Source organism: Trichogramma pretiosum, unplaced genomic scaffold (genome assembly GCF_000599845.2).
Source record: "Trichogramma pretiosum strain Unisexual culture from Peru unplaced genomic scaffold, Tpre_2.0 scaffold79, whole genome shotgun sequence".
NCBI lineage: Eukaryota > Metazoa > Arthropoda > Insecta > Hymenoptera > Trichogrammatidae > Trichogramma > Trichogramma pretiosum.
Genome location: NW_019641700.1, coordinates 439,280 through 453,579, shown reverse-complemented (window position 1 = coordinate 453,579; position 14,300 = coordinate 439,280). Strand labels below are relative to the sequence as shown.

Here is a 14,300-nt window from a genome sequence, read left to right as displayed (position 1 = left end):
AGGAGAAGTCCGCCTTAGAAAATTCTGGACTTAATCAGAATGATGCAATTATCAAAGGGGATCGCAATTTACCGGAGATTATGTTAGAAAATTTTGAATCAGGTAAATGCAATTGTTACCGTGCTAGGCAGTGGAGTTGAACTTCGGGCGTTAATAAAAATTCGTGCACTCCGTTTAACAAAAAGAAATAACAATGAATATTTATTGTATTAAAAAACAAACACTTTTGACTTAAAAACAGCGTAAGTAGTTGGGCACAAAAAGCGTTGACGCTGTCGCGAAATCAGAGCTTGGCAGGCCAGGGCGAAAAGGCTATGCCAACGGCTTTGCTGATTGAGACTGAAGAAAAGTTTAACGTATTGTAATAAAAGCCGCGACAATTTCGCGCGTATTTTTCCCACCAAGCTCTCATCTCGCACCAGCGCCAAGTCTGCAACCGTTACAATTTGAACATACCGCCCGCGTTGACGCACAGCAGCGTCAAAACAAATAAATCAAAAAAAAATGTAATTGCACAGAGAATAGAACAAATAGAGAAATAAAATACATAATTATAAGCGATCGAACTAAACATAAATTTACAAAAAAATTACACTTAAAACTAGCTTGTCTCGACTTCAGGCTGAGAATCACTCTTGAGGTCCAGATCGGTTGGCAGCTTGATGAGCTTGACTACGGGACGCGTGAATCGTGAGTCCGACGTCCTAATCGTAGCGACTCGCACCAGTCCGTCAGCTCCCAAGTGAACCTTCTCGACGCGTGCCAAGGGCCAGGTTGAAGGCGGACACAACTCATCTCGCATAATGACCATATCACCTGGCTTGAGGCTCCTTCGAACGTCGGTCCACTTATTGCGCTGCTGCATCTGCGAAAGGACCTCTTTTCGCCAGCGACGCCAAAACGAGTCTCGCAGACCGCGCAAAAGCCTCCAGCGATCGGTGAGGCTTAAAATTTCACCTTCGTCGAACGGCTCGGGGTAATCCAGAAGCGCCGATCCAACCAGGAAATGACCCGGGGTAAGAGCGGCATAGTCTTCGGGCTGGCTGCTGAGTGGCCGCAGCGGACGCGAGTTCAAGCACGCCTCGATTCGTGCCGCCAGTGTTGCGAGTTCCTCAAACGTCAGCTTTGTTTCTCCAATCACTCGGCGGAAGTGGTGCTTAAAGCTGCGAACCGCGGCCTCCCATAGCCCTCCAAAATGCGGAGCGCGCGGCGGGATAAACGACCATTTCGTGCCTTGTTCGCTTAATTGAGCTTGGATGCGACGACTGAACGATGAGCTTTTTTCAAAAAGCCTCTTGAGCTCCACGGCTGCACCTTTGAATGTCGTCGCATTGTCCGAGTAGACGATCGACGGTCTTCCTCTTCTCGCGCAAAACCTCGAATAAGCTGCCAAAAAAGCTCGTGTAGTAAGATCGGACACGACTTCAATATGCACTGCGCGAGTGACCAAACACACGAAGATGGCTACGTATCCTTTTGTTGTCTTCGCTCCTCTACCTCTCGAAAACAAGATTGATATCGGCCCAGCGTAGTCCAGTCCAGTCGTTGCAAAAGGTCGTCCTGGGGTCACTCGAGCAGAAGGCAATGGTGCCATTTGTTGGTCCAAGTTTACAGCTCGAAAACGCGTACACCTGACACAACCGTGACACACAGACTGAATGACGCGTGCACCACGGGTAATCCAAAATTTCCTCGCCAGGTGAGAGCTCATAAGCTGGGCTCCGCCATGCAGCGTCTCCAGGTGAGCCTGCTGCACCAGCCTCCTGACCATAGCACATCCTCCAGGCAGAATTATCGGATGCTTCTCGTCAAATGGAACGTGAGCGTTCTGCAGCCTACCTCCGACACGCAGAAGTCCGTCTCGATCGTAGAAGGGACAGAGTCGGCTCAAATGACTGCGCTTGCTCAAGTTCCTCTTTTCTCTAAGCGCCTTGACTTCGTCGGCAAAGTGAAAACGCTGTATTAACCTGAAACAGCCGATTCTTGCCTTCCTCAAAGCATCTGCATCGGAGATTACAGGGGTACCTCGGACACGATGTGATGCGCGTGAGTGCCAACGATAGATCAATGCTAGAACCTTTAGCACCATACGAAAATTCGGGCATATGTCGAACTGTGACATACACTCTCCTTCCACCGCTGGTCGAGAATCAGGCCTGGCCTCCGTCGTGACCATGGCTTGTACAATTGATTCAGCGACGTCCATCTTCGGCCACTGATTTTCCTCCTTCACGAGCCAAGCAGGTCCGGTCCACCACAGCGAGAACGCGGCCAAGTCCTTCGGGGCGAGTCCTCTCGTCGCGCAATCAGCGGGGTTATCAGCGGTTCGCACATGACACCAACACACATCTGGTAAACTTGTTTGGATTTCGCTTACGCGATTGGCCACAAAAGTCGGCCACTTTGAAGAGTGACCGCGAATCCATTCAAGTACCACACTCGAGTCCGTCCAGCAATGAACCTGCGCCGGTGGGAATCGCAAGTTGTCGAGCAAGTTTCTGACCAGGCGAGCTAGCAAGGTTGCCGCGCACAACTCAAGCCTTGGTATTGTTTGCACCTTGGTCGGGGCCAGCTTTGTCTTGGCGACCAGCAGCGAAGACGATCCACCAGGAGTCACCGCATACAGCGCCGCTGCGTAAGCGCGCTTCGAGGCGTCGGCAAAGGCGTGCAGATGCCAGGGTCTTGATTCCGACGTTCCAAGCCATCTACTTACTCGAACTCTACTTACATCTGGCAGAGTCGAGCAAAATGCACTCCATCGCTGCCCCAGCGTCGCGGACACCGGCGAGTCCCAGTCTGAGCCGTCCAAGCAGACGTCCTGGAGCAGAATCTTAGCCACCACAAGCGTCGGCGCGAGCCATCCCATCGGGTCAAAGGTCCGCGAAATGTCTGACAGTATTGAGCGCCTCGTGACTGTGCTTGATCCAGGTTGGGGCCTAAATTGGAAAGTGAAGTTGTCCGGGCCGGGCAGCCACCTGAGTCCCAGCGTCGACACCGCCTCGTCCATCTTCAGCGCCACCGACTCCTGAGACGACGTCACGAGACCCTCGACGAGACTACGATGATTAGCTGACCATTTGGCGAGCTTCATTCCGGCAGTGGCCAAAAGCTCAATGAGTTGATTTCTTCGGCGCACAGTTTCTCCAACGGTGTCAGCTCCAAAGAAAATATCGTCGACGTAGAGCTGATGTCGGAGCGCGTGAGATGCTTCAGGGTACCTGTCACTTCCGTCCTCCGCAAGCTGCTTCATGACGCGGAGTGCCAGGAAGGGTGCGGCAGCAGTACCATACGTGACCGTTGTGCAGCGGAAGTCCTCCATCGGGCTCGTCGAGTCCTTGCGCCACAGCACCCGCTGCCAATCGACGTCATCCGGATGCACGCGAATCTGGCGAAACATTTTCTCCACATCTGTAGTGCCGGCAAATCTGAAGCAACGCCAATTTGACAGCACGACGGTGATATCCGATTGTAGTTTTGGCCCTGGCAGCAAAAGATCGTTGAGAGAGAGTCCGCCGCTCGACTTATGTGACGCGTTGAAAACAACCCGAATTTTATTTGGGTTGTCCGGACGAAAAACTCCGTGATGCGGCAAATAAGCTCCCGGGCGACTGATCTGCCCTTTAGGTATCAGTTCCATGTGGTCGAGTTGAACGTATTCCTGCATAAACTTGCTGTAGGCATCGTAGAGCTTCGGGTCCTTACGAAAGCGAGCCTCCGAGCGCACAAGGCAAGATTGCGCTGCGTATCTCGAATTCGACAAGTCGAGCTTGCGTGTAAAAGGCAGGCGCACGACGAATCTCCCATCCTTATTGCGACAGTGCGTGCTCTTGAAAAGGTCCTCACAGCGCTTTTCCTCCTCGGAAAGATGCGACTTGCTCGGCACACTATCAAGCTCCCAAAGCTTGGATACCATAGACGACACGGACGGCTCAGTCGTGATGTGGAACGCTCGAATCGTCGATCTTTCGAGATTTGAATTCTGAAAAGCCGCACCGGTGAGTATCCAACCAAAAACGGTTTTTTGTGCTACAGGCGCATTATCCGGGCCCTTTCTCAATCCATCAAGAATAAACGACTGATATGCGTCCGCTCCAAGCACACAATCGATTCTCGCCGGCACATTAAAGTGTGGGTCGGCAAGCACGAGTCCTTTCACATGAGGCCAATCTTCGTCTTTCAACGTCTTCTGCGGCAATAATCGCGTCAGCTCCTGCAGAATGATCATCGAACATTTTCGAGCGAAGTCAGGCGATCGACTCGACCTGATCTCGCACTTCACCTCCGAACGCGCTCTCGACGACACCGTGGCGCCCATCCCGACGACATCCAACGAGACCCGACCGATCGGCAAGTGCAGCTGACTAGCGACTCTCTGCGAAAGGAAACTTCCCTCTGAACATGGATCGATTAAAGCTCGAATTGGCATGGGCCGGCCGTTCGCGTCCACGACCAGCACCATTGCTGTGGCTAAAAGCACATCTGCTCTTGTGAGTGTGGCAAATGTATTGATCCCGTCCTCGTCTCCTCCATTGCCAGACGCAGCACCCTCGCTCGAACTGGTTTCCTCGGCATTATTCCTTGAGCGACTGACCTTGTTGTTTTCGATGTGCAGCTTCGTGTGGTGCTTTCCCTGGCAGATCAAGCACCTCGATGCCGATGGACATCTGTCAATGGAGTGCGACTTATGCAAGCAGTTCATGCATAAGCGCTTGCTTCTGCAGACCTCTCCACGCTGTTGCGGGGACATTGCGATGAATTTGAAGCAGCGATGCAGCCAATGACTGCCCTGGCAGAGATCACAGCGAGGCCTCGGTCGACCATCTCTTGCATCTTCTACTTGCGTGTTGTTCGCGAGGATGCGACGATGGTTGCTACCTCGGTTTTTTTGCGATTGAGAAGCAGAATCAAAAGGGTCGGACGTATTTCTCGACTGCTCGAGCGTCTGTATACGTCGCTCCAAAAAACGTACGAGGTCCTGGTATTTCGGAAATTCCGGGGTCTCCTCGCGCGAAATCTCCCAAGATTCACGCGAGTTTGCGTCTAGCTTCCTCACGACGCAGTGGACAATCCAATTGTCGTAAAATTTCACCGGGCATTGCAGCTCCGTCAGGGAGCGCACGGCCTCCTCGGAGCGATCAATCAGATCCGTGAGATCTTCTGCGCAGCGTACCTTCACTCGCGGCAATTCGATGAGGTGCTCTAGTGCGTTGAACAGCCGTATGTTCTGATTATCGTAGCGCCGCAGTAGCATGTCCCAAGCAACGTCGAAGTTCGACTCGACGATCTCGAGACCTCGCAGACGTAGTGCAGCCGGTCCCTGGACCGCGTTCAGCAAATGTTGCAGCTTTGCGACTCTCGGAATCGACTCCTTGTCGAGGTGACGGATTACCACGAGACGACAGACCTAGACCTTTGAGAATCCGCCAGTACTCACCGAGTGAGGTCGCCTCTGCGATACGTGACTGTATGTAGCCGGTCTTAGCACTGTCAAGCTTATTTTTGAGGTCACGTCTAAACCTCTTAAAGACGTTATGTGCCTCCACAGTGCGACGCCGCTTATAGGTTTTGAACGCACGATCCGTTGCACGCATAAGGTTGCGTATCTCCTGCGTAACCCATGGCTTGGACCGTTCCTTAAAAACAACACGAGTCAGTGGAGCCATCGCGTCCAAGCCGCATTAAGGCTTCCCGTGATAGCCGAAGCAAAGTTGTTTGGGCAACCCTCGCCTCGACCCTCACCAATGCGAGGCAGTGAAAGCCGAGGAGAAGAGTCAGAGATCTGGCTCGATCGATTGAACTCAGCACTCAGTAAATCCGTCAAGAGGGTGTTAAAAGCGTCACTATCAATGCGAGAGATCCTACGTATTTCACGAGTAACTGGGGCCATACGTGGCATAGTGATTTGATAATTTAACTTGATGAAATGGTGACCAGCAGCAAAAGGAGCCTCAGAAATATGATAGTCGAGTATAAGATTAGGGTCACTTGCAATAACTAAGTCCAAACACGATTCATGAGAGGATCCGTCGGCATACATCACATGATGAGTTGGCAACACACTCGCCAAGTGAAGATTATATGTCTCCAGCACTCCCAACAAGTAACGAGCATGTCTATTATCACAGGACATGTCGATATTAAAGTCACCGACAATGATAGCGTGTGTGTACAGAGGTAAGTGTTCTGAAATCGACGTGAAAAACGCATGCAGATAGGACGCAGTTGGACGCCTATATACGACGGCAAACAGCAACTTGAAATTGTGCTGTGATATCTCATATACAGCGTATTCTGGGACATTTGAGTATACTGAATTTGACGATAGCAAAAGTGAAACACGAAGATCGGTACGAGCATACAGTCCAAGACCACCACCTTCACGACGCAAACGATCATGTCTATGGAAATTGAAGTTTGGAATGTGGAACAAATTTGAATTTAGATCAGGTTTTAAAAAAGTCTCAGTTATTGCAATTAGGTGAAAATCATTTTTATTTACTATGGGTTCTAACAGAGAAAAATTTGTAGGAAGTCTATTTATATTTATTGAGCCTATGGTAAGTGGTCTTGATAGAGAGTGCGTATCTGAGTTCAATGACGAGCCAGTATTATTTCAGGACGAATTTGGCTTCAATTTAGCCAAATCCGCCTCACAGGTAATTGGGATCAGAGGAGATTTTTGAGCTTGACGCATGAAAATGCGTAGGCCTCGGACGACTGGTGGTGGATACCGTAGAGTGCGACAAGCTGCCTGGCACCTCTTGTACAGGCCGTAAAGTGGACCAGGGAGAATAGCCGACATATGCAGTCTGTCCGGTCCATCATGGTCGATACCAAAAATTGAGCCTTTTGTAAGCAGTCTCAGGCGAGGAGCCGCCGCCAACAGCATGTCACGAGCTCCAGCTGAAGCAAGGCACACGACCATGGTTCGCCTAGCGCTGCTTGAAGATGCAGACGCTGAACCAGGGTCGACCGAGGCTCGACTCTTTGGAGCCCACGGGCGCACTTTTAAGATAAGTAAAGCGAGGCGATCAAGCTGAAGAGCTTTAAGGACCGACTCGGCAGCCGCAACGCTGTCAGTTTCAACTGAGGATGGAATGCCCGCTATGCGCACCTCGCAGGTATCTGCAGAAGACAGCAGATCGAGGTGCGAACCAGAGCAATAACCTCCGCGACCCAGCTTGCTATTATTAAAATAATTTAATCTTATATTATTAAAACAATTATCCTGCAAACCAAAGCAGTAACCTATGTGACTCAGCACGTGTATTGATTTTCAAACGGTACACCAAAACGGTAACCCAGCTCGTCATATTTGAATAATTTATATTTTTTTGCATATTCATTTTTTTTACAAAGTTGCTTTTCATCTTTATTTCTTATTTCTGAGAAATATTTCAATAATTGTTAAACCCATAACAAGCTAGGCTACGTGGAATAAGTCTTACACAAATAATAGCAAGCTGGGTCGCGGAGGTTATTGCTCTGGTTTGCAGATTTATCGAAAAAACATTACCTAGCTGGATTTCATAGGCGGCTACTTTGGTTTGCATTTTCTAACATTCTTTAATATTTAAAAAAATTTTAGTACAATTTTTTCTAATAACTTTTCATATTCCAATTTTGAATGTTTTGAATTTCGCGCCCAGACACACTATAACATGCGCGCGCAGAATAAGCTATTCAAAGTGTCGAACCACCGTAGCGATTACATAATATATTACCTGTTATTTATTTTAACCGATGTATTTGTTTTACAATATGCTCACATGTATCTCATGGTCGAGCATTTAGTGAGGTTTTTATAAAAATTTTTTTTAAATCGCTAACAGCAATGAGAACTGAGATATTTAATGTTAAAGTTCCAAGTAGCGTTTGACAGTTTTTCAAACAACATTAACACATAAATAGTCGTGCATACTTTTAATTTAAGTATTCTCAATGAGAGTTTTTTTCTCTATCCAGTGGTATAAAGTAAAGTAGCGTGCTTTCAATTCCACCGCCAGCTTCACAAAGCTGCAAGCAAGGGTTGAATAAAATTTTCGTGCTTGGACTCGTTCAGGGTCTCTCTCTCTCTCTGCGTCTCCTCTCAATACTGAATTATTTTTTAGACTTTTAGTATAATTAAAGTTTAAAAAAGAAAATTTCATTTTGCGTATGAATAGTTGTCAGAATATGTTTGATTTCATTACTATCATAGCTCATTAAATAATTGTTCAATAGTAGATATTCAACTATTCCAAAATTAGAAAAATAAAAGATTCGTGAGTTAGATTTGAATTGAGATAAGACTGTCATACTCGCACTCATTTAATCCTTTGAAAAAAGTATTACCACAATTTTAAATTACTGTATGGTAAACTTTTTAATTTGGTATAGTATTTGACAAATAAAAATTTCAGTTATGCTGAATAATTGTTAGAATATAGTTTATTTCATTCATATCATAGCCATGTAATTGAACAATGGTAGATTGAGTTTAATAATGAGCATTTGGATAATTTAAAGAGTATCGAATTGGATTTGGATCCATGCAATGAATAGTTTTCTTTTTTCAACCGAAAGTACAATTTCTCAACGTACATGCAAAAAATGAATTTTCTCTTTTAAAGTTGAAAACCAGAATTCGCAAGCTACTATCATGAAATTTGAGTATGTATTCCAACTAATTATTTTATAATAGCTTGAAAAATTATAGTTCAATAGCATGAATAGTTTCCATTTTTCAAAAAAAGGTACAATTTTTTGTTGTCACAGTAAAAAATGAGATTTTTCTGTTTCACTGTTTAAACCAGAATTTGCAAGCTATTATCATAAAATTTGAGTATGTATTCCAACTAACTATTTCACACCAGCTAGTAAAATTTTAGAACAATAGCATAAATAGTTTTCATTTTTCAACAAGAGGTGCAATTTCTTGTCGTCACAGTAAAAATTACTATAATACATCTATTTGAACTTCAATTAATATTTGAGACTGTCTATTTGCAGTCAAAAGATAATCCATGGTATTATTCTTTCGCGTATGCAAACATATATGTTCAAAGATAGATTATTTTAGATTGCAAATTGACAGACTATTGAAATTTACTTGAAAATGACAAACGATTTTTTAAAATTTTTAAGGGCAAGGTTAAAATTATTCAACAGAGAATGATGCTATTCTACCACGAAAAAATTCTTTCATTCTTTAGATACTAATTCTCTTAAATTTTCACTCACATGAACGCAAAATTTTTATAAGCAATGTCGGTAAAGTAGGAATTCAAATACCATTCATTGCTCACTGGCATAGCTTACTTAATATTTATATAATTTTTTTAAAGTTTACAGTCGGTAATTAAAAAATTCCGAAATTTCCTATTTTTAGGATAATTTTTATTTTTATTAAAAAACTTAGACCTATACTATCACAGTATTCTTATAAAGTATTTTACATTATTTAATATTAAATAATATTATTTTTATCTACTTCATAATCATTGTGAAGACGTAGCTAGCTCTTTGACTTTCTTTTTATTCAATACTTTTTTATGTCTAGCTCCTTCGATGTGTTGAGTCCACTGTAGATCTCCAATAAATATTCTATCACAATCCTTTATAATTGAATAAAGACAATTTTATTAAACACAATTTCATAGAAATATAAAAATTGTTTGAAAAAAAAATTACCTCGCAAACTCGACTCCGATCATTACTGCTATCTGATACTTTGCGATCGACTATGTTTTTGTTAATCGGTTCAACCGATGGAGTATGACCATTTCTATAGGCTTCTATGATTTCCATAGCTCGTTCATAAACAACAGAGTCCCACACATTTACATCAGAGCAGTCAAGCGAATATACTGGAGGTACCTGAAATAAGCATTGATAAATAAACTTTACAAAAATGCTACTTTATAGGAAGTACTTTGAAAAGTCATTTTTATAATTTTTAATCATTCAACTTAAATTATCAATTGTCATTCTGGAAAATTTATAGAACACGTAGAATGATGTGTATCAATTAGATACTATCTGCTTGGTGTAGTAAAACATTCTTTGACCAGGAATCATTGACAATAAAATTTAAATAACTCGTTATCTGAGTCACAAAAATAAAAATATTTAAAACGATTCTAAAGATACCTGACGATCCGATCTTCGTAACAGTCGATTTTTCACCCATTTATTCTGTCTTCTCGCATACTGTCTAGTTGCTATTTTCAGTAGTTCAATTCCTTCTTCTAGCAATTTTTGGCCCTGTTGAAAAAATAATTCACTTGTTATTTTATTCTCGTATGCAATGTTAAATTTTTAATAAAGAAAAATCATATTTATCAAAAGTGAGAGTACAAGCAAAAGTGAATACACAATAAATAAATTTTTTATTTGAGGACGTTGGGGACGCAACCGAGTTCAAATCAGCAACTATCAAGAAACAGCGGAAGGTAGATACTTGATTTGACTAGAACTACTTAGAGGTATCATAAGCTCAAAGCCAATATATATGCTATCACGCGTATTTTTGTCTGCTGCTAACCTCTCGAGTTAGATTGTACGTAGAACAAACACGAAATTTTTTTATTTTTATAAAATTACTTTGAAATATACTCGTGAATATACCATTTGAAAGGTAATGATTTCATTTTTCATTATGCAAAATTTGGTCACGATCTCCCATTTTGACCTAAAGTCACACTGAAAATTTTGTGAGAAATCTGCGCTTTTGTATGATTTCCATGTAAAAAAAGGTACTTTTGAAATTAAATTGTACAAAAATTCATTCGACAATCGATGCTCAAATTTCGGGAGAACATTATGAGTGTTATTAACTATCAAATTCCGATGTATCAACTTCGTGGCCCAGTTGGACCTAAAGGTCCCCAACTGCCTTAAAAGCATTATTGAACGCCAATACAGTTGAAAAATTGAGGGTCGCTTTATCGTGGTATAAAATATGTTTTTTCGCAACTCGTGTGCGTACATACAAGTGCAGATGGAACAATAGATGGCTTATTGAATTCTTATACTTTTAATACTCGGTCGCGAGTCCTTCTTTCATTTGCCATGCGCTAGTTCGAACTGTAAGTATATGTAACCCACTTTTCTCGCGCTCTAGTATCCAGTGACAGGATTTGCTATGGTGTAAACATAGCTTGGCGCACACGGTGGTTCGCAAATCTACATAAATACCTATCCCCCCGCGCGAGACATAGTATTACAGGTATCTGTCTGCTTATCTCTTTCTCTCTCACTCTCTTTTGAAAATTTATTGTTTGCCTTTAGAATTTTTGCGACCTTGCTTCAAATTAATTTGCGTCTGAACATTAAAGACGAAAAACTTTTTCAGCGTGTTATTTTTTCTTTGTACTCGCGTACTTGTAACAAGTATAATAAAAATGTACGTGTTGTATTGCTGGTAAATGTTGATAATAAAAAATGAACCATAGTCAAAGTTACTCGCGAATAAAAATCTCACTTTGATAATTCATTAATATTCATGCAATTTCAATAAACTCACCTGTTCTGATTGTCGCTCCTCTTTTGACAGAATCAAAAACTTGTGAAATTCTTTAAAGCCGATGCTCTGAAAGATCCCTTTCGTGTAATCCGGTAATCTGAAAGCAAAAGTATAATTAGATATGCATCGATCGGTTACAAAAGAAAAGAAAAGAAGAAAATTTTACAAGACAATACGTCGAGATAAAATTATGATGAGTGACTTTGAAGAAGATTTTAGCAAGGGTGACACATAGATAAATGATTATACCCTTTATGATAAGTTCACATTATTATTATTGTTGTTATTATTATTATAATTATTATTGTTATTATTATTATTATTATTATTATTATTATTATTATTATTATTATTATTACTACTATTATTATTATTATTATTGTTATTATTATTATTATACATGATATTATACATAAGGCATGCCGTCTGAGCTTCGAGTGAGCTTGAACAGATGGCACCGGTGTATTGACATTTCTGTTATTTCGCGCAAAAGTAGCAGTCGGCTTTCCTGGAGCATTTTTCGCGAGACACGATTGAGTAATACGGTGGAAAAAAATCACGACATCGATATGTATTTGCGCGTGCGCGCACACACAGCACGTGTCGTGATTATTAGTGAAACGCCAATAAATCAGCCGATGCCATAAAAAAATCGTTAAAAAAAGTAACGTAAAACAATTAAAAAAAAAAATTATAAATTTTCAGGTCATGCAGCGATCACGTGAATTCAACCGGCTGCTCGCGAAGAAGTTACCCCCGCTTGCTTTTCGAGATCAGAAATAAATCAACCGCAAAAGAAGTTGTACGAACTTCTCTTTTAAACTGTTCCTTTTAATTTTCGTCTAACAATGACGTGAGGCTCGATTGATCTGTACTTCAGTGCCTGTTGTAATTTTATATTCTTCTCAAAACTTGAACTTCATAGAAAAAAGAAGTAAATGCGAAATACCTTACGATCATCTTTTCGAATAAAAAAATGCCGATGAACATAAATATATTCTCGTTCGTTGATCGTTCAAATTTAAAATTATAATGTATAATGATGAAACTCGCGCGAATAAGGTAATGAACTTTTATTACTCACAAAGGCAGCCACGTAATAATAATCGTTAATTCGATGAACAATTCTTCAAATAAAAAGGCCCGAATTTTTGCTTGCCATTGATGAATTGAGTAGACTCGAGCATGCGAAGTTCGCGTAATCAATAGGGCAGAAAGTAAATCCCTCTAATCTCTCGAGGACACTGTAGCTCGCTCTTGAAGTTAAGATTTATCATTTGCATTAACTACTCGATTCCCGACAAATGTTAATGTTTCCTCCGAGTAAAACAAGAACAATACTGCACAAGCGCTACGCGACGAAGTGTATTCGCGCGCGCAAAGTTATTCTGTTTCATTGTTGAAACATTTTCCAGTCGCGTATATATATACATATTTTTTAACCCATAAAGAGTATTTCGCAAGGAGTAAAGCAGCGAATCCGTGGGTATAACTCGTTGACCCCGCGGCAGTTTATTCAAACCAGAAACACAATTTTTGACGTGACAGGTTACCTGCAGGTATACGTGTATTCGAACGGTATGAAATATGTATGGTTGGAAGAGGAAAAAAAGAAGAAGAGGAACTTTGCAGAACTGCTGTAAATTTCTCCAACGCGAGCGAATAATGTAATACTGCGAAAGAAATTTTAGACTACATCTGAAGCACAAAAAGCCGCGGATCGAGAACCAAGTAGTAGCATATAGAGTCCTTTTTATAATAGTCCAATGTGCGAGTTGGTATATGGCATACAAGCACGCACGCAGGCGCTTATATTCTCACATAAAAACATAAGTAGCACATCGCTTCTAGAATTACAATACACACATACTGCAGCCGCGTGTGTATGCGCCAGCAGCAGCAACAGTGCTCATACATAGATGAACAATCCCTAATAGAGACATCAACGATCGCGAGCTAAAATTAATCAACCGAACGCATCTTTCCTTCTTTCTTTCATTCCTTCTTTCTCTCGCGAGCTAGCTCTCGAGCCTCGTCGATACAGGGATGCGTAACGGGAGCGAGCGAATGATCGGTATCGCTAGGTGAATTTGCTCCTTATTCGGGACGCGCATCTACATATATGAGCATGGGCGCAGGCCATATTATATGTAATATATTTATATGTATGCGCGTGTGCGGCTCGATGCGTTTGATCTCTACGCGGACGCATTGGAATTAACAAAATGCGAATATACAACCATGAAATTCACACGATTTGTTGATTCGAAGCAATGTTTTCTTTTTTTTTCCTTCTTCATTTCTTCTATTTCTTTTTTCTTTAAGCAACGATGTATTCACGATCGTTTGTGCGCTATCGATTAGAAAGTCCGGGATTTCGCGTTGAAAATTCATTTGCCATTGTTTTGAGTGGTCATCGCTTATAAAGAGTCTTCAAAAACGGTTTATACGCTGAATACATCAAGAGGCAGGCGTACGCGTGCAAACTTGGCGTAATCGCGAGCTGCTACTTATATGCAGTTCGCTGGGACACGTCGTCGTCACTGAAAATTGGTCGCTCACTGCAAAAACGGTACGTCCGGTTGAAATCTTTACAGCGTGAGATTTTACGACGAATAGTTGTATATATATGCACGCGCGGCCCAAGGAAAACGTCGAGTCCTTTTAAATCAGCTTTGAAATCGGGTTTTTCCTTGCGTCACAAAAGCGCCGAGCTCTCGCACGAGCATATATACCTAATTAGCTCGCAGTGATGCAGGAGCTCTCTATAGAGACATGTGTAAGCTACTGCTGC

At 42.4% G+C, this 14,300-nt stretch overlaps 2 protein-coding genes across 2 annotated transcripts in view; both read right to left on the bottom strand.

Moving 5' to 3' along the window:
- Positions 1–601: 601 nt before the first annotated feature.
- Positions 602–6,130, bottom strand: LOC106652655. The gene is made up of 2 exons (XM_023462621.1): positions 5,879–6,130; positions 602–5,404 (listed from the first exon to the last, which is right to left on the bottom strand). The coding sequence occupies exons 1-2, from the start codon at positions 6,128–6,130 to the stop codon at positions 602–604; spliced, it is 5,055 nt and encodes a 1,684-aa protein (XP_023318389.1).
- Positions 6,131–9,389: 3,259 nt separating this feature from the next.
- LOC106657724 (tRNA dimethylallyltransferase) overlaps positions 9,390–14,300 on the bottom strand; it is an 84,121-nt gene continuing 79,210 nt past the window's right edge. Inside the window, exons 6-9 of the mRNA XM_014379384.2 lie at positions 11,507–11,603; positions 10,132–10,245; positions 9,673–9,858; positions 9,390–9,596 (exon numbers count right to left, since the gene is read on the bottom strand). Of these exons, the coding sequence (XP_014234870.1) occupies positions 9,480–9,596; positions 9,673–9,858; positions 10,132–10,245; positions 11,507–11,603 (514 nt within the window). The 3' untranslated portion in view covers positions 9,390–9,479. The remainder of the gene's footprint in view (positions 9,597–9,672; positions 9,859–10,131; positions 10,246–11,506; positions 11,604–14,300) is intronic.